This window comes from Rhinatrema bivittatum, chromosome 1 (genome assembly GCF_901001135.1).
Source record: "Rhinatrema bivittatum chromosome 1, aRhiBiv1.1, whole genome shotgun sequence".
In the NCBI taxonomy this organism is placed as follows: Eukaryota; Metazoa; Chordata; class Amphibia; order Gymnophiona; family Rhinatrematidae; genus Rhinatrema; species Rhinatrema bivittatum.
In genome coordinates this window covers 695,254,743-695,279,067 of record NC_042615.1, presented here as the reverse complement: position 1 = coordinate 695,279,067, position 24,325 = coordinate 695,254,743, and the positions used below count along the sequence as shown (strand labels likewise).

Sequence of the window (24,325 nt, the reverse complement as noted above, 5' to 3'; positions counted from 1 at the left end):
ATATAAGAAATAAAGTATTTCTAAATAGAATATAGAGGATACCTGAAAATAAACACAAGAATGGAAGCAATTTAATCTAGAAAAAATATGATTGTTTTTTTTAAGAGTCCTAGTACTGCTGCTCTAATCCTTACCTTTTTGTAATACTGTAGGTCATAAGTAGGTACACAGATGGTATCTAGATGTACATAAATATGCAGGGTATAAATAATCAAATGAACTTTCCATGTCGCTGTCTATGCTGACTTCAGATAAAGTCAGCATGTCCTTTTTAATGAGGAGACTAATCTGCCCTCTGCTGTTATCACCAGTTCTCCTTCCCCCATCAATCTAACTTCAGAGTTCTAATGTTAGAAAGTTATTTTAAAAAATCTATAATAAGATGTTTGAGATTTATTTAAATAATGTAGATATTAATCAATTGTTTTTTTTAACTGATGACTTTGACTGAGATATTTACATGGGATAATTGAGGCATACTAACAATCAATATTTACTGGTTTTTGGCACCATCAAAATTGTTTTCAAAATTCTGCATAGGGTTCTTTGTTTTATTTGGGTTTTAGAGCCAGCAGTTGGCCACTTGTTTTCTGATTTATTTTCCCTTTTACTTCTTTCTCTTCCTACCATTTCTGTTCATAATTTTTTACATTTCATACCCTAATCAGATGGCACATAATTTTGAAAGAACTTTTGACTCCTGTCTCTCTTATGCCACATAAATCTCTGGTAGTGCTGAAACATCTTGTATTCATCTTTGCAATGTGCTTGTATTTATCCTTTTTGCACATCTTCTAGCTTATATGTGCCTTTGTTGATCTTCCACCACTCTTCTTTCTGGTAATTTCCTTGTCCTCGTTCTGTCCTTTCAAATGGATCCAGAGTGCAGTATAGAGCTAGTGCAGCAAGAGTCAGATATTAACAAAGCTCTCTGATATCTGCTGAGCAAACATTTACTTCAGTATTCTACCTAGTTGATTCTGCACAAGGGAACAGCCTTTCTTTTTCAGTTTGCTTATCTCCTTTTCTTACAGCTTTCTGCTCTAGACTCAAGACTCACTTGTTTTTCTCTTCTTGTCTTCATCTTCCTAATGTTCTGTCTGAGCTCTTTTATAGTCCCCTGTGGGCCTAATTTTCAAAAGCATTTACATGCTTAAAAATGGGTTTTACACTTGTAAATTCACTTTACTCATGTAAGTAGGCTTTTGACAATTGCTACAACATATACTATTGAATTGTCTATCAGATTTACTCGTGTAAGTGGCTTTTGAAAATTGTTACATTAGTATGTTACATTTATGTGAATAATTCCTTAGAAAATTCACCTGTATGTGTAAATGCTTTTGTCTACTATAAAGTGCAATGATTATAGATGCAACAAAAAATAACATGCAGTACATGCAGATCTATCTCATGCATATTCATTGTGGATTTCCTGAAAACCTGACTGGCTAGGTATGTCCCAAGGACTGGGAAGAGAACCCCCAAACTGTATTCTATGTCTGATTCTTCAAGTAGGTTCTTTTACCCCATTCAGTTCTTCTCTGTGCTAGAAACTCCTTTGAAGAGTAAAATATGGAAATATCACAGGTTTTATGGCTAAGATTTATTTAGGATTAGCCTATATAACAGTTCTATTAAAGCACTGCAAACTATGCAAAGTATACTACAGTTCAGTTGATGACAGGATTTTGGGTATTCTAGTAATGGATAGAATTTGTTGAAAACAATTCAAGCTATATGCTCCTCCGTTGTCTCTACCTCTTTCCCCTCACTGTGCTCCAACACCAAACAGGTCAAGCCAACCCCCAAACAGTCAATCCACAACCCAAGATTCCATACCTCTCTTACTAAAAAAAAAAAAAGGCAGTAATCAATCTTATCTTGAAGAAAGTGGTTCTGACACAAAGTAGTCTATCACTATCACTGTCTGCTTCTGTTACTGCTGACTTCCACAAGACTAATATGGTTTAGTTTGGTTTATTAAAATTTGTATGCCGCAACATCATAAATTTTGGAGCAGTTTACAGCTGAAATATACAAAAGCCAACAATATAAAACACAAAAATCAACAGTCAAAACACAGCATAACATAAACTATAAATCCAAATAAGCTTTCTTAAATAAGTAGGTTTTCAAGGCCTTCTTAAAGGACTTGATTCAAGGCTCTGACCTAATCTCATCTGGGAGAGAGTTCCACCAAATAAGGCCTGAAACAAAGAAGGCATATAGAGTACTGCAATAATCCAGAATACTGAGGACAAGTGCGTGAAGCACCATACGGAAGTCGTTGGGAACAAGCAATGGATGAAGTTTCCTTACCAGATGTAATTTGAAAAAAGAGCTTTTGACAACTGAATTAATATGAGACTTGAAGGAAAGGCTAAAATCTAACAGTACCCCAAAGTTGTAAATTGGAAGGGAAAATTGGATGGCGGAAATTTAGACAAAATCAGTATTTCAGTCTTTTCCACATTAAGAAGAAGCTTATTGTGAAATAACCATTTTTCTACAAACTGCAAACAGAGGGTAGTATGTTTAAAACTAGCAAACTATGAAGAAGGATAGGGAATGAAGAATTGAACATCATTGGCAAAAATCCGATAGTTTACATCAAGAGTACTGAAGAGTTTACAGTTGGGGGCAATGAAGTGGCCGACAGTTCAAAGCCTTGGGTACTCCTGTTGTAACTGATTTCATTCAGGAACATGCATTTCCCAAACATATGTAATGCATTCTATTGTGTAGAAAAGATTTTAAACATTGAAGGACAGTCCCCGGACATTCCAAGGGATTCTAACTGGGTGTAAGAATGTTATGATTGATAGTACCAAAGGTAGCTGAGATGTCAAGAAAAATCATGACATCTCAACACCTCCATTAAAACCTCTTATGATGGTATCTGTACTAGACAACAATAATGTCTTTATACTGTGTTGCTTCTGAAATCCAAATTGAAATTTATCAACATATGATATGCATGAGCCTCAATAAAATTGGAAAGCTGGGAATGTACAATTGATTCATTGAGTTTGACAAAAATGTCAAAGATGAGATTGGTCTATAGTTTGCTAGAATTATAGGGTCAAGATTGGTTTACTTTAAAATTGGCTGCACTGTTGTTCTTTTTAAAGAAGCAGGGTGAGAACCACTTTCAAGGGATAGATTAACCATGACCACCAACATACCACCCAGGTCATTAATTAGCACTTACAATAGTGTGGTAGAGCAAGGATTTAATGGGCTGGATGAAGCATTCATTCTAGCTACTGTTTGAACAATCTCATCTTTGGTAAACAATTCAAACTGATCCCAAGAAGTATTAGCTTATATATATATATATATATATATATATATATATATATATATCATCTTGGCCATAAAGGAACTGTCACCGTAGTTCTCTTATAGCCATCTCTGTTGACATTGGGGGCGTGGCCAGCTGGCACAGGGAGCAGAGGTGAAGCGGACACCGGGAATCAAAATCCAATTGAGCAAGAGGTGACAGTCTCTGTGCAACTCAGGCAGGATGCCAGATGAAACAGGCAGATGTGTTATGCATGTCATGCTGCTCCATCACGCATTCAGCTACTTTACCCCAAACATGTGGAGCAACATACCAATAGCCCTCTACCTTTAAATTTGTTGCTTCCCATTCTGAAAAAAAAAAAAAAATCAAAGCTTGGCTATCCAGCCAGTCCTTTCCTTAGATTATGCAGCAAAAGGTCTTCTCTCTACTACTGAAACTCTGGTTTAATTGAGCCCACATCTTCATTAATCACTGGGCCTGTCCTACTCAGCTTTTCAATGGATGTATCAGGTACTTAATGTATCTATGCATTGTACTCTTTATGCCCACTATTTATCTTATATTTTTTAAATTCTTTTATTGCTATTGATAAGTTCTTGGAGGAGAAGTCCATTAACTGCTATTAATCAAGTTTACTTAAGAAATAGCCACTGCTATGAATTGCATCAGTAGCATGGGATCTTTTTGGTGTATGGGTAATTGCCAGATTCTTTTGGCCTGGTTTGGCCTCTGTTGGAAACAGGATGCTAGGCTTGATGGACCCTTGGTTTGACCCAGCGTGGCAATTTCTTATGTTCTTACTCCTGTCTTATCTAGCTATCTGAACAAGACACCTACTTAAAATCTACCTATGTTTAGATCATTTCTGTATTTGTCAGGTTAGGGTTCTCTGAACATAATACAGTTCTCCTTTATACTTGAATGAAAGGGCTTTTATTTATAGGGGGCAGATTTATTTACAGTTAGTACTAACCTTAATCTAACAGTCCATTACTCACTGTTAATGTTTAATCTAGGACAAATCATGCTAGGTTGGTTCACCAGCATTCCAGTTTGGAGTCCAGCTCCACCATGCAGCCCTCAGCCATTAAATTGCCTCAACACTGGACTTTTCCCAGCAGCTCTTTTTTAAGGCCACTGAGTACCAATCCAGATTCTCGTGGGTGGAGCTGTTGCCTAGGGGAACATTCAGACCCCATTAGTGCAATGGGTAACATTCAGACCCCATTAGTGCCATGCAGCGATCCCTTAGACCCCAATACAATAAATAGTACAAAGTAACTTTAGAAAAACATGATTTATTTTGTTAATATTAATTAAACTTTTTGTTTAATAAAAATAACCTTCCCTAAACATTTTTTATTTTTTTATAAATTTAGAAAAAATCTTTTTCTCAGGAATAAACAATTTTTTCAATGATTCAAAGTATTAAGATACAAACATCAATATTAATTTTTTTCACTGAACACAATCAGATCATACCTTTATGGTAATTATGTGCTCTGTACACACAGATCTTCTGCAGTTCTCACAGTGTCTTCATGATTTGTCATCTGCTGCTCTGGGGCAGACCGCAGCAAGTGCAATAGTGGATACTGTAATTTTATAATCCAAAGCAGTCAATGCAGTGCTGATTGGCCTGGTCATGTTATGCAGATTTTGTAGTCTTCATTTCATCAGTCTGTCAATCAGATGCTCTTCCAGCTGAATAGGGAACAGGTGCCATCTTTCTTGGCTTAATCTGTTGTTCCAAGTAGGATGACTTCTCATCCAAACAACAAACCTAGCAATTGCACCAGCATCAATCAGATTGAAACATATTCCATTACCACCTATTTATTTTGTGTTTGCAAGTACTTATATGTACTAAGTGATCCAGCTTGTCAGCTCCACCTTTTAGTTATAGTGCATATTAAATTGTTTAGATTCCTCTCCGACTACCGGCATATCATAGTGCATTGTTGATAATAATATTACTGCTTTTGTCTTCCTGGGCACATATGAAACTAAGTTAAGATTCCCAGAAAAAAGCAGTGATGAATGAGAATTTCTTTTTTGGGATCATGCTAATTTCTTCTGATGGTACCTAGTTAGGTCAAGTTTTCACTTAGCAATTTTTCTGCTAGCTCTGTGCTGGTGAGAATATTATTACCCATAATAATCTTTCCTGATTTGTACCAGGGCCAAATAAATTTGCACATAACATCAAGCCTTCCCTTAATTCAGACGATCCTTCTAGTATATTACCTTGTACTCTAATAGACTAGCTCTCAGGTTAGCCTTCCTATTTTCAGACAATCAGTCTAAGTTATGCACCCTATACCCTGACCCTGTGTTAATTTCTTAGTCACTTGGCTCTATATCCATTTTAATTTCTGGCTCTCTGGAAGAGCCTATTATTTATTCATTCTGTTAATCCCAGTTCTGTTGATCCAAGTTTTTTTACCCTTTGTTTAATGTGACACATTCTTACATGCTTTTTATCGTTCTGCTGTAAACCGAAGTGATATGTAATTTTCTACATGAATATCGGTATATAAAAGTGCTAAATAAAATAAATAAATAACATGGCTATCTGTTTGTGCTGTTCTTCTCAGACTTTTTTTCTCAAGTAGATATCCCTGTTCAGGGGGTACAATGTTGCTGCATCACAGCAACTCACTATCAAATCTTGATGACATTTTTTAAGGGTTTGCTGGGCATATACTGTCTAAATGGACAGTAATTCTTGAAAGCTAATAGCTGTTCCTCCACAATCAAATGTATCCCTTGCACATACCATTTAAGTTCTCCACAAACAATATCTGCTAATCACAGAAGGCAGCAAACTTATTCGCAAGTCTCCTTTTGTCCCACATAACTCTCTTATCAAAATGTATGTGCACTGCTATTTGTTGGAATCTTTCTAGACTCAATGTGGCACAAAAAAGATGCCCTGGGGATGGAGACCATAACTCTTTCAGGGTTTTGTGGCCTCCATGGATCAAGTCCTGGAGGAGGCCTGTATTTTCCAATTTTGCAACAGCTTCGCGACCTGGGTATTCATCCCCAAGTTCAGAATGTCTTAAAAATCGCATAAATTGAGTAAATTTGTGTTTGGCCAACATTTTGCTGTACACCTGCTTTGGTGCCTTTTGTCAGCATTCCTGAACTATGAAGCCCTAGGTCTCCCTCTACCATTCTGGCCAAAGAAAGCTTCTCATCCCCATATCATTGAAGGCCTTGATATTTTGGCTGCTGACGCCATCTACGCCTTTCCATCACTTCTGAAAAAAGTGATCTTTAGGTTTAGAGCACTTATCACCACCTGGAAGAAAGTTTGGATCATCTTCATTGGAATAGCCCTCAAATGATGAATCACTGCTTCTATTTGTGAAAAATAGGCTGATCATTTCTTGAGACAAACAGCTCCACTTCTTGTCTCTCTGCACTGTAGAAAAAACATAATGACACAATGAAATATAAATTGTGCCTTTACTATCCCCTTTTCCCCACAGTGGAAAAACTCAAGACATGGCACAGCATTGTCAAGCCAGAAATAGGGCAGGATTCCCTCCCGCTCCTTGGAAAGTGCAGAAGCAGAGTTCATTGTAAAGATCTGTCCTCTTTATGTGCAGATTCCTCCTCCTTTTTTGTTTTTCCTTTCTTGCATGAACTAATTTAATTAAATTTAAAAAGTGTAATTCACCTTTAAGAACATAAGAAAATGCCATACTGGGTCAGACCAAGGGTCCATCAAGCCCAGCATCCTGTTTCCAACAGTGGCCAATCCAGGCCATAAGAACCTGGCAAGTACCCAAAAACTAAGTCTATTCCATGTTACCATTGCTAATGGCAGTGGCTATTCTCTAAGTGAACTTAATAGCAGGTAATGGACTTCTCCTCCAAGAACTTATCCAATCCTTTTTTAAACACAGCTATACTAATTGCACTAACCACATCCTCTGGCAACAAATTCCAGAGTTTAATTGTGCGTTGAGTAAAAAAGAACTTTCTCTGATTAGTTTTAAATGTGCCCCATGCTAACTTCATGGAGTGCCCCCTAGTCTTTCTACTATCCGAAAGAGTAAATAACCGATTCACATCTACCCGTTCTAGACTTCTCATGATTTTAAACACCTCTATCATATCCCCCCTCAGCCGTCTCTTCTCCAAGCTGAAACCTCTTTAGTCTTTCCTCATAGGGGAGTTGTTCCATTCCCCTTATCATTTTAGTTGCCCTTCTCTGTACCTTCTCCATCGCAATTATATTTTTTTTGAGATGCGGCGACCAGAATTGTACACAGTATTCAAGGTACACAGAATTGTACACAGTATTCCTTTTAAGGAAATACCCATATGAAGCAAAGTGTAGCAAACTAAAATCAACAACAAACTAATCAATATAATCAATTCAAAGCTGATAGAAAAAAATTACAAGCTTAAAGGTGAATTTTAAGAGTTGTACTAATAAAAATGAACACAAACATACAAATAGCGCATATTCGTGCAACTGCTATTTTTAAAACTTCAAAGATACATGTGTAAGTAATGGTGCATGAATAAATTTTCTCATTTAAAAAAGGGGCAAGCAATGGGCTTTCCAGGATGGGACCAACATTTGTGTGTATAAGGTATTATTTTAAAACATGTGAACATGACCCATGTAGGCTGTTACCTGTGCATATTTACCCCTGCTAATTAGGTGTAAGTCAATATAATTCTTTATAGGCATATGCTGACTGGGTGAGGGGTCTGGGTGAACTGGGGGGAGTTAAGCTGAAGAACCAGGGGGGTCTTGATGACCTAGAGAGAGACTGGGCAAACTGGTGGAATAATTGGTTTAACTGGTAATTTCCATCACGCGCACATTTTATAAAACCCAAGTATTAAAAAAAATACACGTGTTACGTTTCCTCATGCAAATGATTAAAATTAAGAGCACAAATACACGCATATAGCAGATGTCCACCATTTATTGGATAAATTTAGATTTATCCGGCTAACTGGCAGAAAAACTATCACTTAGCCGAATAAATCTTAAACAGCGCTACTTAGCTAGATAAGTCGCCACAGCACTAATTAGCCAGACTTTTTGTCACCACTTACCTGGATAAATCAAAACTTATCCAGATGTGTTTTAAAATGCAATCAGCGTATTTTTTTAATACACAAACATGTTTTTTTGGTAGATTTCCAAGTAATTTATATACTGTGTGCATATTTGCGTGCATGATATAAAATGTGTGAATGCACATGTTCATTTAGCTGCATATATGGAAGGATAGCTTTCAAACAGCTGCTTTTGACAGCATATACACATGTATATGGCAGCAAGTAGATCTACAATAGCATTTTATAACCTGCATAATTCATATGCACGTGGATTATAAAATATGTCTATCTTTACCCTGGAACAAACATGTGTAGGTACATGCGTTCAATACACTGAATGAGTATACTTTTCCTACCTATTTTAAAAACATACACGCCTATGTTTTCATATGACAAAAAAGTAGGACTCGCGTATAACCCATATTTTTAAACATGCACGTGTATTTGAAATTAAGTTTACCAGTTACGCCACAAGTTCAACAGGTCCTTCTCTATATCATTGAGATCCTCCTGGTTCTCCAGCCTGAACTCCCCCCAGTTCACCCAGACCTCCCACCCAGGCAATTACATGCAATAAACAAGTCTAATATCAATTATGCTAGATAATTAGAAATTGTAAAATTATGCAAGTCAGTTGCCAAATGTATGTACATAACTGTTGGCCCAACCCCGGAATGCCCCAGACCAACCCTTTTTTACATACATATATGTGAACTGGACATGTAAACTACATGCATACTTTCGACTTTTTAAGAAATACCAGTTACGTGAGTACAGGCTTCTTATATGGTTATCTCTTTGATAAAGCCCATATTAGTTTTTCTTTACTTCTAAATTTTCTCTATAAGTATTTTCCCCTTCTTTCACTTCAGTGTACATGAAGTAATCTAGAGGTTACAAAACAGGGAATTTCTGGAACTACCCATATGGAGGAAAGGATAATCTAAAATCAACAATAAATTAATCATTATAGTATGATTGATTGACATTTTTTCTATCAGCTTTGAATTATCAGGATAATTTTCAAATGACTGAATGCGGTGGCATGTACACATGTATGTGGCCGCACATAGATTTACTCTAGTATTTTATAATACACACATATGATATACGCATGTTATAAAATATGTGTATCTCAACCCTGCAATATATGTGAATACATGCAATGCATTGAAACCATGTATGTCAAAGCACTGAATATACATACTTTACCAACCTATTTTGAAAATATACATGCATATATTTATGTGTGAAAATAAAATAGGAATTGCCCATTTAAATCCTGATTCACACACATAAGTTAATGTTTATATATCATGCGCACATCAATGAAATTACCAGTTTGGCCCCTAGTTTGCTTTCTCCAGGTTATCAAGACCCTCCTAGTTCTTCAGCTTGAATTCCCCATAGTTCACTCAGACCTCCTACTCAGCCTGTACTACACAATAAACGCATTTAATATCACTTACACTAGATAATAAGCAGGTGTAAAAATATTGGAATAGGAATTTGTGTGTTAAGTGTTGGCCCCGCCCAGGAAATGCCCCTTGGACAGCCTCTTTTTTTTACAAACTCATATTTATTTATTTTTATTTAAAACCTTTTATATACCGACAACCGTTTGCACATCGCATCGGTTTACAAGTAACTTAATAACTTTAGGCGAAGCCTTTACATTGAACAGTAACTGTGATAATAAGGAAACAAAAACAACTAAATAAATATGGCTATAATTTACAAGGAGTAGGAAGATGGCTATAATTTACAAGGAGCAAGCACCTCTGGAGGGGGTGCTGCTTAGGTGAGTGGGAGGCAAAAGGATATTTACACAAAGTTTAATAAAGATTGAGAATGGCATTATATAATACTATTTGACAAATAATATGTGGAATTACATTAGGAGCGGAGGGAAAGGAGGGGGAAAGTAGGGATGAGTAGGCACGAAAGGAAGATAGGGTGAGCGGGGGGGGGAAATATGTGTACATGAAAGTGAAAGTATGCGTGTACTTTGTACTTTTATAAAATAAGGGGTAGATTTTGCATGTGTGCACCTCGTCCATGTGTGAGCGCTTCCACACATGGACGTGCCGATTTTTTACCATGCACACACCAGCACGCATATGCGTGCTGGCTTTTATAATCTACGTGCATATGTGCAGGCGGTGCTCACAAGGGGGGGGAATTTTTGCAATTTCCACGTGGCGACGCATCCCGGCCTTCCCCTACCTAACCTCCCTTCCCCTTCCCCTCTACTTCCCACCCTCTAAACCCTGCTTTTTCCTTTTTTTCTTCTTTATTTTGCAACTTACTTCAGCTCGGGAGCTGACGTATGTTGCCCACGCCGGCCCAGCTGCTGGTGCGTGAATCTCCAGGACAGCCATCAATAGTGCTGTCTCGGTCCACCCTTTCCAAAAAGCCCGCACTTGAGTGCATACCGGCCTTTATGTGCATGGCCCTGCCTCTTGGAAAATTCGCCCGGCGCACATAAAGGCCAGATTTTACACATGCGGACAGATAAAAATCTACTTGTGAGTAGAGCCTATTTTTGCATGTATATGCTAATTTTTATGCATGTAACATTTAGAAAATTCTCCTTCAAACTATTAACAAAACAAGAACTGTGCTGTGGAGTGACAGAGTGGAGAGAAATTCTAAAAATGACACAATTTTATTAGTATTATGCCAATACCCATTGGTAATGGAATAGCCTGCTCCTGACTAAAAGGAATTATCCCTTCAGTCAGTCTAACCCTTGTCACTTTGGCCAGAGTTCTGGACTTAGAGATACCTTCTTCTGTTGATTTTTTTTGTGTGTGAGAGAGAGTGTGATTGTGTGTGTGTGTCTGTGAAAGAGTTCTGCTGTAAATAAATAAATAAAATAGTTCTGATTGTAAGAGCTCCTGATTTTGAGCATTCTGGAACTGCAGTACCATATTTTGGATGTCATTTGTTTGCTCTTTGCTTCTCAAACATGGAAAGACAAGCATCCATTCAATCTTCTAACATTCTTTATTCTTGACAATAATTGAAACAAATGGTCAGCAGAGGGAGCTTACTCTGTCACATACTGAGAAGAGGTGACATAAATATATGACCAAAATGTAACTTTCTGGCTGACTTTCAGTTATATTCTTTCACTTGCAAAATGACCTCATGAAAACACATCCTTTTTCCTTTACAGCTTTTCCATCTTGCAAGCCAGTTGCCAGTCTGTGATAATGAATATTATTTAAGGCATTCATCAACAGATTTCCATTTTTGACAAGCTCAAATCTGAGCTTCCTTCCTCACACTGCCTGTTTTGAAGACCAGATATTGTTTATAAAAATGAAGACACTGAATGTTCATTCCTTTTGTAGTTTTGTTTTGGGTTTTTTTGTTCTATTCGGCAAATCTTGTGCTGATAAATTTGCATCTCAGACTTGCTGGATTATTTTTTCTCTCTATACCTGTCAGTCCACCCTGGTTTTACACTAACAAAACAATTACATAATTCATCAAATTATGTCATTAAAATTCCAGCCCCTTCAAGCAGAAAATAAAAGGAAAACAATTTATAGCCAACTACAGGTACCAAAGCTTCTTGTTTAAAAAAAAAAAAAAAAGAGCCAGGTTTTTAGCTGCTGTTGAAAATGTTTTGCTTTGAAATCTCTTTCAGACATAAGGAAAGGGCATTCCACCACATGGGGCTGCTACTGAAAATCTTTTCCTAGACACTAAATTACACATGCAAAAAAATTACCAATCTCTTGGCCAAACTAGATTACAGTGAATGAGAGAACAAATAAACATGTACTTTCTCGCTCAGATAACTTGGACCTATTTGATTAATAACACAAAAAAAAGTGTTATGTGGCGGTATATACTGTGTGTGTGTGTGTGTGTGTGAATACCACCACATAACTTCAGCTCTGAGTGGCTCACAATGAAACATCCATGATAAAATTCTTACAATACAACCATATAGCAGTACAAACAAATCATACACAATAGCTTAAATTTAATACGAAGATTTAAAATCAACCAATATACTGTTTCAAGCCAAAGGCTCAGCACTTTCCCAATGACAATGTCCTTTCACAATATGGGCAGCAAAATTTTGAATGGCTTGCAGGTGATAAATCAATCATCTACTGCTTGCATTCCCAATCTGAGGTCACTGTTCCGAAGCAGCCCTATTTATATGCAAGAGGAAAGAATGTATGTGACTTTTTTTAAGATGTCAAAGAGATGATGACTTGACTTCCTGAAATCAGGAGCGTCATCATAAGGCTATTGTTGACATATTTCAAGCTGTTCAAACACTCAAAGAGAGGTTATAATGACAATTCCCGAGGGCAGAGATGACATTGGGTTCAGTTGAGATTAGTAGCTGATTAGAGGCAGAAGGACAAGATTTTGTTCCTATAAAAAGGTAGAAACATAGGCCGCTTAGTCTTTTTCTGCCTTCATATCTCTATATGGTCTGCCCAGCTACACTAACTTTGCTTTAAGAACAGCAGAACAAAACTGAGTTTGTGGTAAACTTTGAACACACACTGACCCATAGGCCAACCATCAAGCATATGCTTTGTCTGGAGCCAGAAGCATAAGTTTGATTATAATACTAGATGTTACGCAAGTTACTTCCTTATGGGAAAACATATTCAGGTAAGGGTACTGCTGAACTCTCTGCAGGGGTCTATTTGAATCCTGCCGGTTTTTCAAACACAAAGGCCAAACCATATGTAGTAATTAAATTAAACTTGGTGGTAGGACCAGACTTTGGGGTAGGGCAAACTGGGCGATTTCCCAGGGCACTGAGAGATGAGGGGCACCTCAGATATGGGTTGGGTCAGGTCTGTTTCCACACCACCCTGCCACATGCACAGCTGGAGAAGCAGCACCACTTAATAGTGTATCAACGTCTGTTGCACGGGGCCAGTTTTGCAATATGAACTACAAATTCCCATTGGTCTTGCAGTTCACACCACAAGACTGGCACCATGTGGGTGCACTTCTGCCAGTTGAGAGTGCCCAAAGAATTGCTGGGGATATGGCCATCAGAGAAACAAGGAGGAAAAGATGAAAAATAGCAGGAATTGGAGAGAGCAGGAAAAGGGAGCTCTATTTGAGGTGGTGGGAAAGACAGAGAAAGGGATGCCTTTGTGGTGTGAGAGTGGTATAGAGAGAACGTGCATGGAGTGATGGGGTGGGGGAGGAAGGGGAGAGACCTACATGAGATGTGGGCCATGGAGTGTGACATTGTGATGGAGGGGGAGGGAGACCTACATAGGGTGATGTTGGGGATCAGGGAAAGGGAGATCTACATGAGAGAGTGGTGGAAGGGTAGAGATAGAGGAGGACCCAGGATAAGGAAGAAGGAAGAGAAGAGAGAGAAGTGGAGAGGAGAGTAGACTGGGGCCTGTGGGGGAGAGGGCCACATTTTGGGTGGAGGGAAGTTTGAGAACAATATAGGAGATTGGGCTAGAGGCAGACCAATCTGGAGAGTAAGGGAGACAGAGAGAAATGACAGTGGGATGTAGGAAGCTGGAAAGGGGTTTAGGAATGGGGGGATGAGGAAGGTGAGAGGACCTGACTTGGTAGAAGAAAGGGATTGAAGCCAGGGGAGTGTGAGAACACAGGGAAGGAGCTTGAGCTGGTATGGGGCTATGAGAGAGAAAAAAGTAAATGAGGACTAATGAGGGGGTAAGTACAAAGAAACCTGAGGTTGGGTAAGAAGTGAAAATGGGGGGGGAATGGGATGATTGGGGAGGAAGTGTGAGAGAAGGGGAAAAGGGCTTGAAAGGAGGCTGAGATTGGGAGAAAGAAAGCTGGAAGGCAAATGATAGCTTATAGGGAGACTGAAGACTGAAAAGGACAATGGGAGTCAGAGAAGGGACAGCACGAGGGAGGCTGGAAAACAAAAGATATAGAGAAATGTCAAGGAGAGAGGTAAAGGGAATGGAGAAACTTGGAGGATTGGAAAAAGCTTGGGGGGGGGTGGGGTGGAGGGTGAGAGAGCCAAAAAGAGGGAAGCAGTTCGGGGGGGAAAGACGAGGGAGCCAGATATCTGGAGATTAGTGAAGGGGCGATGGAGGGCAAGAGGGGCAATTGAAGAAGAGTTAGAAATGGAAAGCTGAGCCAGTGAGAACTGGCGAGGGAGAAGGGTAAAATCTAGCTATGAGATCAGTGTCAGTGACAGATGTAGGGCAGGAAGTGAAGCAAACAGGAGGAGAAAGAAGAAACAGAAATGGAAAATATGGAAGAGTAAGACATTAAAAGCAGAAAAAAACTAGACCCAACACAATTAGAAAAATTAAAATGCCCAGAAAAATAAATGTTTATTTTCAGTTTGATTGGAATACGTTAGCTTTGGGAGTGTGCATCTCTGATGTCTATTTTTTTGCACAGTACAGGAGGAGGTGCATTTCTGTTTCTCTTTCTCCAGTGTTCTATGTGCAATGTCTGACTTCCAGTTCACTTTTTGTCTACAGATTTCTAATTTGTGGTTCTTTAGTCTAAGTCTGTATTAGGTGAGGGTCTGTCTATGTTTATCATGTGTGACAGAGGTGAGGTCTTTCACTAGTGTTTAGTTTCTGTGTAGCAGTCTGACTTAATCTGTTTTCCTAATGAGATGTATATTGATATTCAAGGGCCTGGTATAATATTTGCAGTGCTTCCCTTTGTGGTAGGATTTTTTGTTGTTTGAGTCCTAAAGTTAGTGATCTTTTGCTATAGCATGTTTACTATATGGTTCAGAATGTTTTTTTTTTATTTTTTTGTTGGGTTTTCTGTTTCAAAGTGCATGGTAATGGAAAGTTTGTGTTGCTGTTGCTGAAATAATGCAGAATTTGTATATTATGTACATCGAGCTTCAGCTGTGAAGGTAAAGTTGTGTATTTCTGCTGTTCATGTTTTATAGATTTAAAAAAACTTAAAAAAAAATAATAGTTGGGTAGTATATCTGAATTCCTTATTAATAAACAAATGTGTACCTAAGTTCAGGCACATATGATCAACATTGTATGTTTTAATGAATCTCTGAACAGACTCTGGTACAACATCTATATAGTATATAGTTAAAAATAGTTAAATATAAATAAAATACAAATCTCTATGCTGTTAATGCAAAATCATTGTTTATTTGCTGATTTTAACAGATTGAAAATAAAAAAAACGGTAACTGTGCCATGAACAAAAATTGGACCCTATTCCACTTGCTTTATTACTACTTACATATTGATTTACTTATTCGTGAACATTTGATATTCAACCTTTTCCCAAAATTGATCTCAAGGTAGATTACAATAAATTTAAATGAACAGCTTACAGTCTGATCAGAATTTGCAATTAATGAAACATTGGGATCCAGTATAGGAAATCCCATTTGTGAATATTTCAAGTACCAGTTGTGTCCCTGTTGTGTTTAACAGTCTTTTGTAGCAAATTCTGTTAGTGGGGTTGAAAATGTGGCTTTTAGGGGAAGGCCTGGCTGAAAGCCATGCCTTAGCTTTTTTTGGTTTTTTTTTCCTGAACTTAAGGTAGCATGGCTTCCAAGTGCAAGGATAGTGGTAGCGACTGAAAGCATGGAGTCTCATTCAGGACAATTTGGCAGCAATTGCGGGAGGAGAGGAAAGAAGAGCCATTTTGGCAGACTGGATTTCCCTTGAAGAGTGTAAGGGGAGAGAAGTTGAGGTATTCAGGGGCCTATTTATTGAAGCATTTATAGACAAAGCAGAGAGCTTTAAATTTTATCCTGCTTTCTATTGAGAGCTACTGAAAAGGATGTAGAATAAGCTTGATATGATCAGTTGCTTTTGTATCTACCAAAATTCTATTGGCAGTACTATGTAGGAGTTGGAGGAGCTTCAAACTGTATTGTGAGATGCTATATAAGGAATTGCAGTAATTGATTTGGCTGGTGATTAATACATAGATTACAGTAGCAAGATTGCATTTATCAAAGAAGAAAAAAAGTTGTTCAGGCCCAAAATGTTGATTGACTCGTTCATCCTTCAATTTATATATTTCTTTTATTTTAAAATATTTATCTGCCCTTCCTATGTTCAGGGTGTGGTGCAAGGAAACACACAATAAAATTACGTAAAATTACATAATCGATCAATGACAAAAATCAAACAAAATTACAGACATTGACAGCGCTGATAAACCCAACTATTGTCAATATAGATGAATCTATAGTGCTCAGATGGAAAATGCCTTTTGAAATAAATGGGCTTTAAGAGCTTTCCGGGAAAATGTTGGTTCTGCTATTGTTCTTATCTCTTTTGGGAGGGAATTCCATTAAAAAAAAAAAAAAAAGGGTCAACAATGGAGAAAGCACGTTCTCTAGTCTCTTCAAGATGGACTGTCCAAGGAGAGAGAGTATCTAGAAGCTACTGACTAGAGGAGCGTAAAGTTCTGGACAAAATATGAATTTTTAGTGTTGCTGCAGTCCACACTGAAGGAATATTATGAATGAGGGTATAAATAGTAACTGCGAGCTTATATTGTATCTAAAAATAAATTGGGAGCCAACTTAACATTTGCAAAACTGGGATGATGTGTTCCCATATGTGTGTTCCCATATGTGTTCCCATATGTGTGTTCCCATATGTGTGTTCCCGTAATAGCCTGGCAGCAGAATTTTGGATATTCTGTAATAAGCAGGCAAACTGGTGAAAAGTGTATTTTAATAATCCAAACCAGAGAAGTGATTGAAGAGTCATTTGGAAATCAGGAGAATCCAGAAGTAGTTTAGATGGCATAAGAGTTGCAGCTTGAAAAACAAAGTTTTTGTGTAAGAGCCTTGATGTTAGCATGCAAAGAATGCGGCAGATCGAAGAGAATGCTGAGATTACAAAATGTTTTGGATATGGGTATATTTTGATTTTTTAAGATAATTTTTTCAGGAACATTAAAAAAAGGAAACTGAGATAGGATCATAATTTTGGTTTTCAGGACATTTTAAGACAAGTTTGTTTTGAAGAAGGCAATCATGACTAGTTGTAAGACATGATGAGATTACTTGCTCTGTGAGATGCCAAGTATCCTTGAGGGGAGAAAAGAATTGTATGTCATCGGAATACAATTTATAGTATACCTCAAGGTCAGCAAGCAGCCAACATAAAGGAGTCAGAAAGATGTTGAAAAGGGCTGCTGATAATGCCAAGCCTTGGGGTTCACCAGAGGTCAAAAGGACCAAAGTTGAAATTTCTGAGCCAATTTTTACTTGTTGAGAATGACATGTAAAGTATGAAGTAAACCATGAAATCACAGAACGAGCAGTACTAAGAGAGCATTCTGGAGAGAAAGATACAATGATCAATGGTGTCAAAGGCAGATTAAATATCTAGAAGAATGAGTGCAAAAGAAATTCAACAATCAAAACCCTGTCAAATGGTGTCAAAACTCGAGAGAAGGAGCATTTCAGTATATGGTATAATTTTGTTCCAAATTAAGGTTATCTGCCACCTCTTTGGCATTGTTCCTATTTGTTCTCTCTCCTTTTCTTTCAGCGCCCACTTCCTCCTCCTTCTCCTCCCTTCGAGCCTGCTCCTCTTTCCCCTTTTCCCTGTTCATTGTAATTTTCCATTCTGTATTAGTTATATGTAAACCGGCGTGATGTTCCCATGAATGTCGGTATATAAAAGTTTATAAATAAATAAATACAATTTGACCAGGGGTACCTAAATTTTGAACACAATTGTAAATTGGTCTATTTTTGTTACATAAAGTATAGTCACACATGGGGACAGTAGTGGGGGGGAGAATATCTGAAGGGAGGTCAGGTGAGGGAGAAGGCCTGGAAAGACAGTGAAGAAAGAGAAAATGCCTGATAGGAGGACGAATGGGGAAAAAGAATGGCTGGAGATAGGGAAGGAAGAGAGAAAATGCCTGAAGGGAGAGAGAGTGCCCAGAAAGTGGGGGAGAAGAGGATGAGAGAATGTCTGGAAGAAGGGAGAGAACAGATTGAGGAGGAAGGGGAGAGAATGCTTGGAAGGAGAAGCAGAAGAGAATGTCTGAGGTGAGGTGCTATGGTCAGTTTTCGCACAGGGGCTTCTTTAGCCCTAGAGCTGGCCCTGTATTGATAGTATTGTCTATGGGGGAGTCAGTAACAAATAACCAAAAGAACAGCATTTGGAAACAAAATCAAACAATTTATTCCCCTTTAGCCTCTGTGGAGTCAAAATGTCCCACGTAACCTGCAGTCATGGTAGAAGCGAATTGAATCTCTGGAGCCATGCGTTAAAATGCCATGACATGACCTCACACTGTAAATGATATTGAAATAAAATCTTTTATAATTAGTTGCATAGGCAAGTCTTATTTGAGTTCAACTGAGTTTTACTTAAGTCACTGCTTTTTGGTTTGTGTGTGGTACCTTTTGTTACTGGATTGTCTATCTTCTTGAGTTGCTTGTAGGGAAAATATATACCGGTAAATTTCATATTGAACAACATATCTTGAAATGATTGCAGCTGAGTATTTAACTCTTGGCTAGGAAATAATGTTGATGTTTTTTTCAATGCTCTTTCACTGTAGCAAATTTATAATTACTGTAAATTATTCTATCTTGATATTTGTAAATCCCATTTAACTGGAGCAAGCATTATGAACAGTATGTGATTTCTATTTTTCCTAGCACAAAGGATAACCAGTTCAATGTTAATATACAACCCCCCATTGGAGAGCTGCTTTTGCCTGTGACCATGACAGAGACCGATTTTAAAAAAGAGCAAGGTGAGAGTTGTCTCTAATTTTAACATGTTTTGTTTTGGTTGTGAGAGTTTTGTTTGTACTCATTCTCTGCCTCCTGCCCCACTCATCAAAAGTGCTTTTTCTTTACTGCAGGTAAAATGTAAACGCCTTTGTCCCAAAGAACTATCTATTAGGATAATTGTATTTTAAAATGGGCATGTAAGTTAGCATAGTCTTATCTATGGTTGGCTTTGAAATGAAAAATAAATAGGTTCTTATAAATGGAGATCAGTAACATAGGCTGCAATGAAAAATAGCATATCTACAAATCTGAGTGAATCTTATCTGATCTCAGCAATGTAAAAAATGACTTCAGTAAATTGTCAAAGATAGACTGAGAAAATTCTTAGAGCTATTTCAGTTTTTTAAAGTTCAGACATCTGTTTATGTATCCCTAATTTGAAACATCTCATATTCTACATTAAATTTAAAATCTCAATTTCTGTTCCAAAAGAATACCAGAGTTACTTATTTGTAAACACACTGAGCCTGATTTACGTAGCTATTTTCCCATAGACACAGATGGGCTAAGAGCCTTACGGGTACATTTTAAAAGGAACACGCGTGTGCCCATAAATGCACATATTGCAATGCGAGCAAAAAAATGCCTCATTTTATAAAGTATGCACGTAACATTTAAAATACCGTTGCGGTGCTTACTTTTACAGCCTTTACACACATATCCTACATGCCTGGAAGAGAAAGCGCCTCTGTTATAGGGTCAGTCTGATACTCTCTATATATAGGTGCCACTCTAGAAGGGGCACTTTGAATCGATTCAGAGTGGCACCTAGATAGAGAGTATCAGACTGACCCTATACAGAGTCTCTCTTTTTCCCCCACCCACCCCCAGGTTCCTGCTCCACATGAGGAGCAGTAGCAAAGCTACGCCGACAACATACATGCATTGCCTTTGCAAACTTTGTGGTTATGCGCATAAGTCTTGGCCCCGCCCCTTCTCCGCCTCCAGATTCTGAATGCACATACTTTGCTGTACGCGCACCCTTACTGGCTTCTTAAAATTTGCGTTGCTCACCCGTGTATGTGGCCGTTTTTGCGCAAGCAATGCTTTTAAAATCTACTTCATAGTAAATTAGGCCCATTGCAAGCTCCACCAACTTTTACTAGCTGGAAACCGATAGAACATGTTTTAAAACCGATTTCAGAATCTTAAAGGTAGTATATAAAGCACTAATTGAAATATTTAAAAGGTTGATTTTAAAAGCCCTGTGCGCGCCAAAAGTGGGGGAGATGCGCACAAGTTGGGCTGGCATTCGCAGAGTGGATTTTATAAGCCGGATGTGCGTGTCTCCCGCTGTGCACACAAGTGAAAAGGGCAGGGTGTTGGCACGGATATGCCAGAAAATGTACACGTAAATACTTACGCACACATGTGCGCCAGGATCCCTTGCCGCATAAATTTACTTCTGCTATGGAGGTCATGTAAGTAGTAAAATAAAATAATATAGGCCAGGCAGTAGAGTTCTAAGGGTCAGGACTTAACAGGGGGGGGAAGGGTGGCTTTAAAATTAGAGGGGGGGGGGGGGGTGTTTGCAAATCCTGCACCTAAACTGGGCGAACTGGAATGAACTGGGAAAATTACCTATGGCGTTGGCTTATGTCCTTTGTAAAATTTCCCCGACATATGCGGGATTTGCGCACATCCATTCCAGATTGTCCGGGCATTCAGCCTATTTTCTAATGTGCGTATATACGCACCTATGTTATAAACTGTCCACGTCCTTTGCCAGCTGGCATATGTGTGTACATGTGTGCTCGTGCGGCGGTTTTAAAGTGTTTGCATGGTTTTCTGCACAGTTTGATCAGAATTGTTTTTCCTAAATACTTCTCTTGATGTTCTTACCTTCTGCTGGCTAAAAAAGCCTTCCTCGCTGCCTTACAGCTGCTCAGGAAGCCAAGGTGAGTAACCAAATGGGGCTTTGCTATTTTTATTTTTAACTGTTTTAGTAGCTGAGGAGTTAAATAATGCAAGTTCTTATACCCTCGGCCACATTTTTTATTTTATGTGCTTATTTATATTTAAATCAAATTTTGCATGCTTTCTCTTGCGTGGGTTTTTTTCCATCTTCCAACCAGCTTTACAGAACCGTGAATGCACAGAAGTACACTTTGAGAATAGCTGTGGTCCTCTGTGGAGTTGTTGCCAAAATTCCTTTTTCTTCTGCCATTTTCCTTCTGTGGTTGTTGATTATTTTTCTGAATAAATCTGGCAGGTGTTTGCTATGTTTAATAGAGCAGAAAGCTACTCTGAATAAAGTTATTTGAAAATGTGTTTATATGAAATATTTGTAAATCCTTTAAGGTCTCCTGGCATTTCTGCATCACTATTTTCATCCCTGCAATTCATTCCGTGATACTGGCCAAAAAAAAAAGAATTTTAAAGCTCTTTTGACAGCATCTTTTGGGAATACATTTTAACTATTTTAGAACAGTCTTGATAATGGGAATATTTAGTTGTGGAAATTATTGGAGATCATTTTATACCAGGCCTCATAAATTACACCAATTTTGAAAGCGAATTTGCATGTTTAAGTTTGCTTTGAAAAATATCCTATAAAATCTAATCACACAAAGTTACACCTGCTACTTTGTGCAGGGAAAGTATTTTGAATAATTTCAAAATCAAAGTATGCTTGTAAATGAAAACCCGCCAATCAGACTCTGCCTCTGGAATGTCTCTTCCCCATGCGCTAAAAATCATTCACGTACAGGGTGTAATTTTACATAGATATTGGTCAGGCAATTTTCAAAAGGGCCATTTCTACAGGTAAAGGCATTGTTTTACTTGCAAAAGTTCCTTTGAAAATTACTCTTCTTTTGTTTATCTAGTTTCAGAAATTAAATGTGTATTTCAGCAAAGAAAGGCTTCCTAATCTGTCCCACTAAAAGAAAATCCAGAGTTGAGTTAAACGTAAATATCCTCAAATTTTGACAAGATAATTGTCACACAAAGTGATTCCCAGCCTTTCTTACTCATGTAACTCTTTCAGTTCCAATGTGAAGGTTACATTTTTTTTACCTTTTATTCTCTTACAACTAAATTTTCAAAGGGCTATGTGCATAAATTTCGGGGTTTACGTGTGTGGCTGGGCCTTGCGCGCACCACAGTACACGCAGAAGTTTCAGCCAAGGGAAAAGGGGCAGCCTAGGGGGTGTGGTCTGGTCGGGCCAGAACAGTGCCATTAACCACTGTCCCGGAGAAACACGTGCCGGCAGCTGGCCAGAACGCACAGATTACAATAAAACGATTAGGGATAGATAGGGTTAGGTTAGGGGTTGGGGAAGAGGTAGGAAGGGTAGGTTTAAGGATAGCAAAGTTCCCTCCCAGTCCGCTCCTTAATTGGAGTCACAGGCCGCCCACACATGCACTCGTGGCCATCGAATTTTATAACATGCGCGTTCATGTGTGCGTGCCGGGAACCGCACGCACATGGGCACGCGCACGGACTTTTTAAAATCGACCCCTCTGATCCTAGTTTTTCCAGTGTTAACTATTATGCAGTTTTTCCCCAATATGTAACTGTTCCAGAAAATGAAGAGATTTTGTTAAACCTCAAATACATTGGGGTGAATTTTCCAAGAATGGCACACACAAAAATTAGCACATACCTGCGTAAATAGCCTGCACTCGCTTAAAGGGAGATTCTAAAATGGCCACGCGTGTTCCCATAAATGCACATCTTGCTGTGCACAAAAGTACGCAGGGCTGGATTTTGAGACGTACGCGCGGGCGTACATTTGTGCGCGCAACCCGGTGCGCACAAGTGTACGTCCGATTTTATAACATGCAAGCGCAGCCGCGCGCATGTTATAAAATCTGGGGTCACACGCACAAGGGGGTGCACCTTGCGCGTGCCGAGCCCTAGGGAAGCCCCGATGGCTTTCCCCGTTCCCTCCGAGGCCGCTCCGAAATCGGAGCGGCCTCGGAGGGAACTTTCCTTTGGCCCCCCACCTTCCCTCCCTTCCCCTATCTAACTTGCCCCCAGCCCTACCTAAACCCCCCCCAACCTTTATTTTGTTAGTTGCACCTGCCTCTGGGCAGGTGTACGTTGCGTGCGCCGGCCAAGTGCCGGTGCCCGATCACTGGGCCCAGCAGCAGTGGAGAGGCCTCTGGCCACGCCCATGCCCCACCCATTTTTTTCAAGCTCCAAGACTTACATCCCGGGGCTTGTGCGCATCACCGGGCCTATACAAAATAGGCTCGGCGCGCGTGTAACCCCCACCTGGATTTAAGCTCGTAGGCTTTGAGAATCTGCCCCACAGTATTTTATAACCCACACACATATTTTATAAAATACTCTTCACGCATGCCCGTCCACAGCTTACGCACATATGCGCTCGGCACTTTGCTACAGCTCCCCGTTAGGCGCAGGCGTCTGGTGAACATTGGGGGAGGGGGAGAGAGAGACAGAGAGCGAGAACGCCTCTTTATATAAGGCTCAGTCTCAATATGGACCACTATAAGGGGGCACTTTCATTTGGGGTGAGTTTTCAGGAGGTGGGTTGGGGTTAGGGAGGTGATGTTACAGACACATTGACACAATTAAAGATTTTTTAATACTTTATAAGTGATGAAAATTCTAAAAAAAAAGAGGAGTTGATTTGTACACTGCAGTCTCTGCTAGCTGCATTGTACAAATCAACTCCTTTTCATCACTTATAGGGTCAGAAAATCTTTGATGTCAATTTTACAATGGAGAGCTCTGAATGTGTACATTGTACAAATCAACTCCTCTGTGTATGTAAAACTGCCTCCCCCCCAACCTACCCCACCCCGAGTTAAAAGTGCCCCCTCTTACAGTGGTATAAATAGCAAAGGTACATATTGGTCTCTATAGAGTTTCTTTCTCTTATCCCCCCCCCCCCACCCCCCACGCATGCCAGCTAAGGAAAATTTGGAGTTACATGCATTAGTCCTGGCCCTGCTTCTGGAACGCCCATGCCCTGCCCCTTTTCCACCTACTTTTTCAGGGTGTGCGGGCCTCAATGTACGCGCGCCCTTCCTATATTTATAATTCATGTAGCTCCCGCTCGGCCACTTGCACGCATAAGTGACCATTTTTGAGCATGTGAGGCTTTTAAAATCTATCTTTTAATCGCTACTTTATAAAAACCAAAAGTATGAGCGTTTTTGGCTTTGCATGCACAGATATACTT

The 24,325-nt window shown here is 39.0% G+C and overlaps 1 protein-coding gene across 1 annotated transcript in view; it reads left to right on the top strand.

Annotated features, from left to right (window-relative positions):
* AP3B1 (adaptor related protein complex 3 subunit beta 1) overlaps window positions 1-24,325 on the top strand; it is a 1,093,919-nt gene that overhangs the window by 994,780 nt on the left and 74,814 nt on the right. Inside the window, 1 exon segment of the mRNA XM_029575420.1 lies at window positions 19,032-19,129. Coding sequence (XP_029431280.1) covers window positions 19,032-19,129 — 98 coding nt within the window.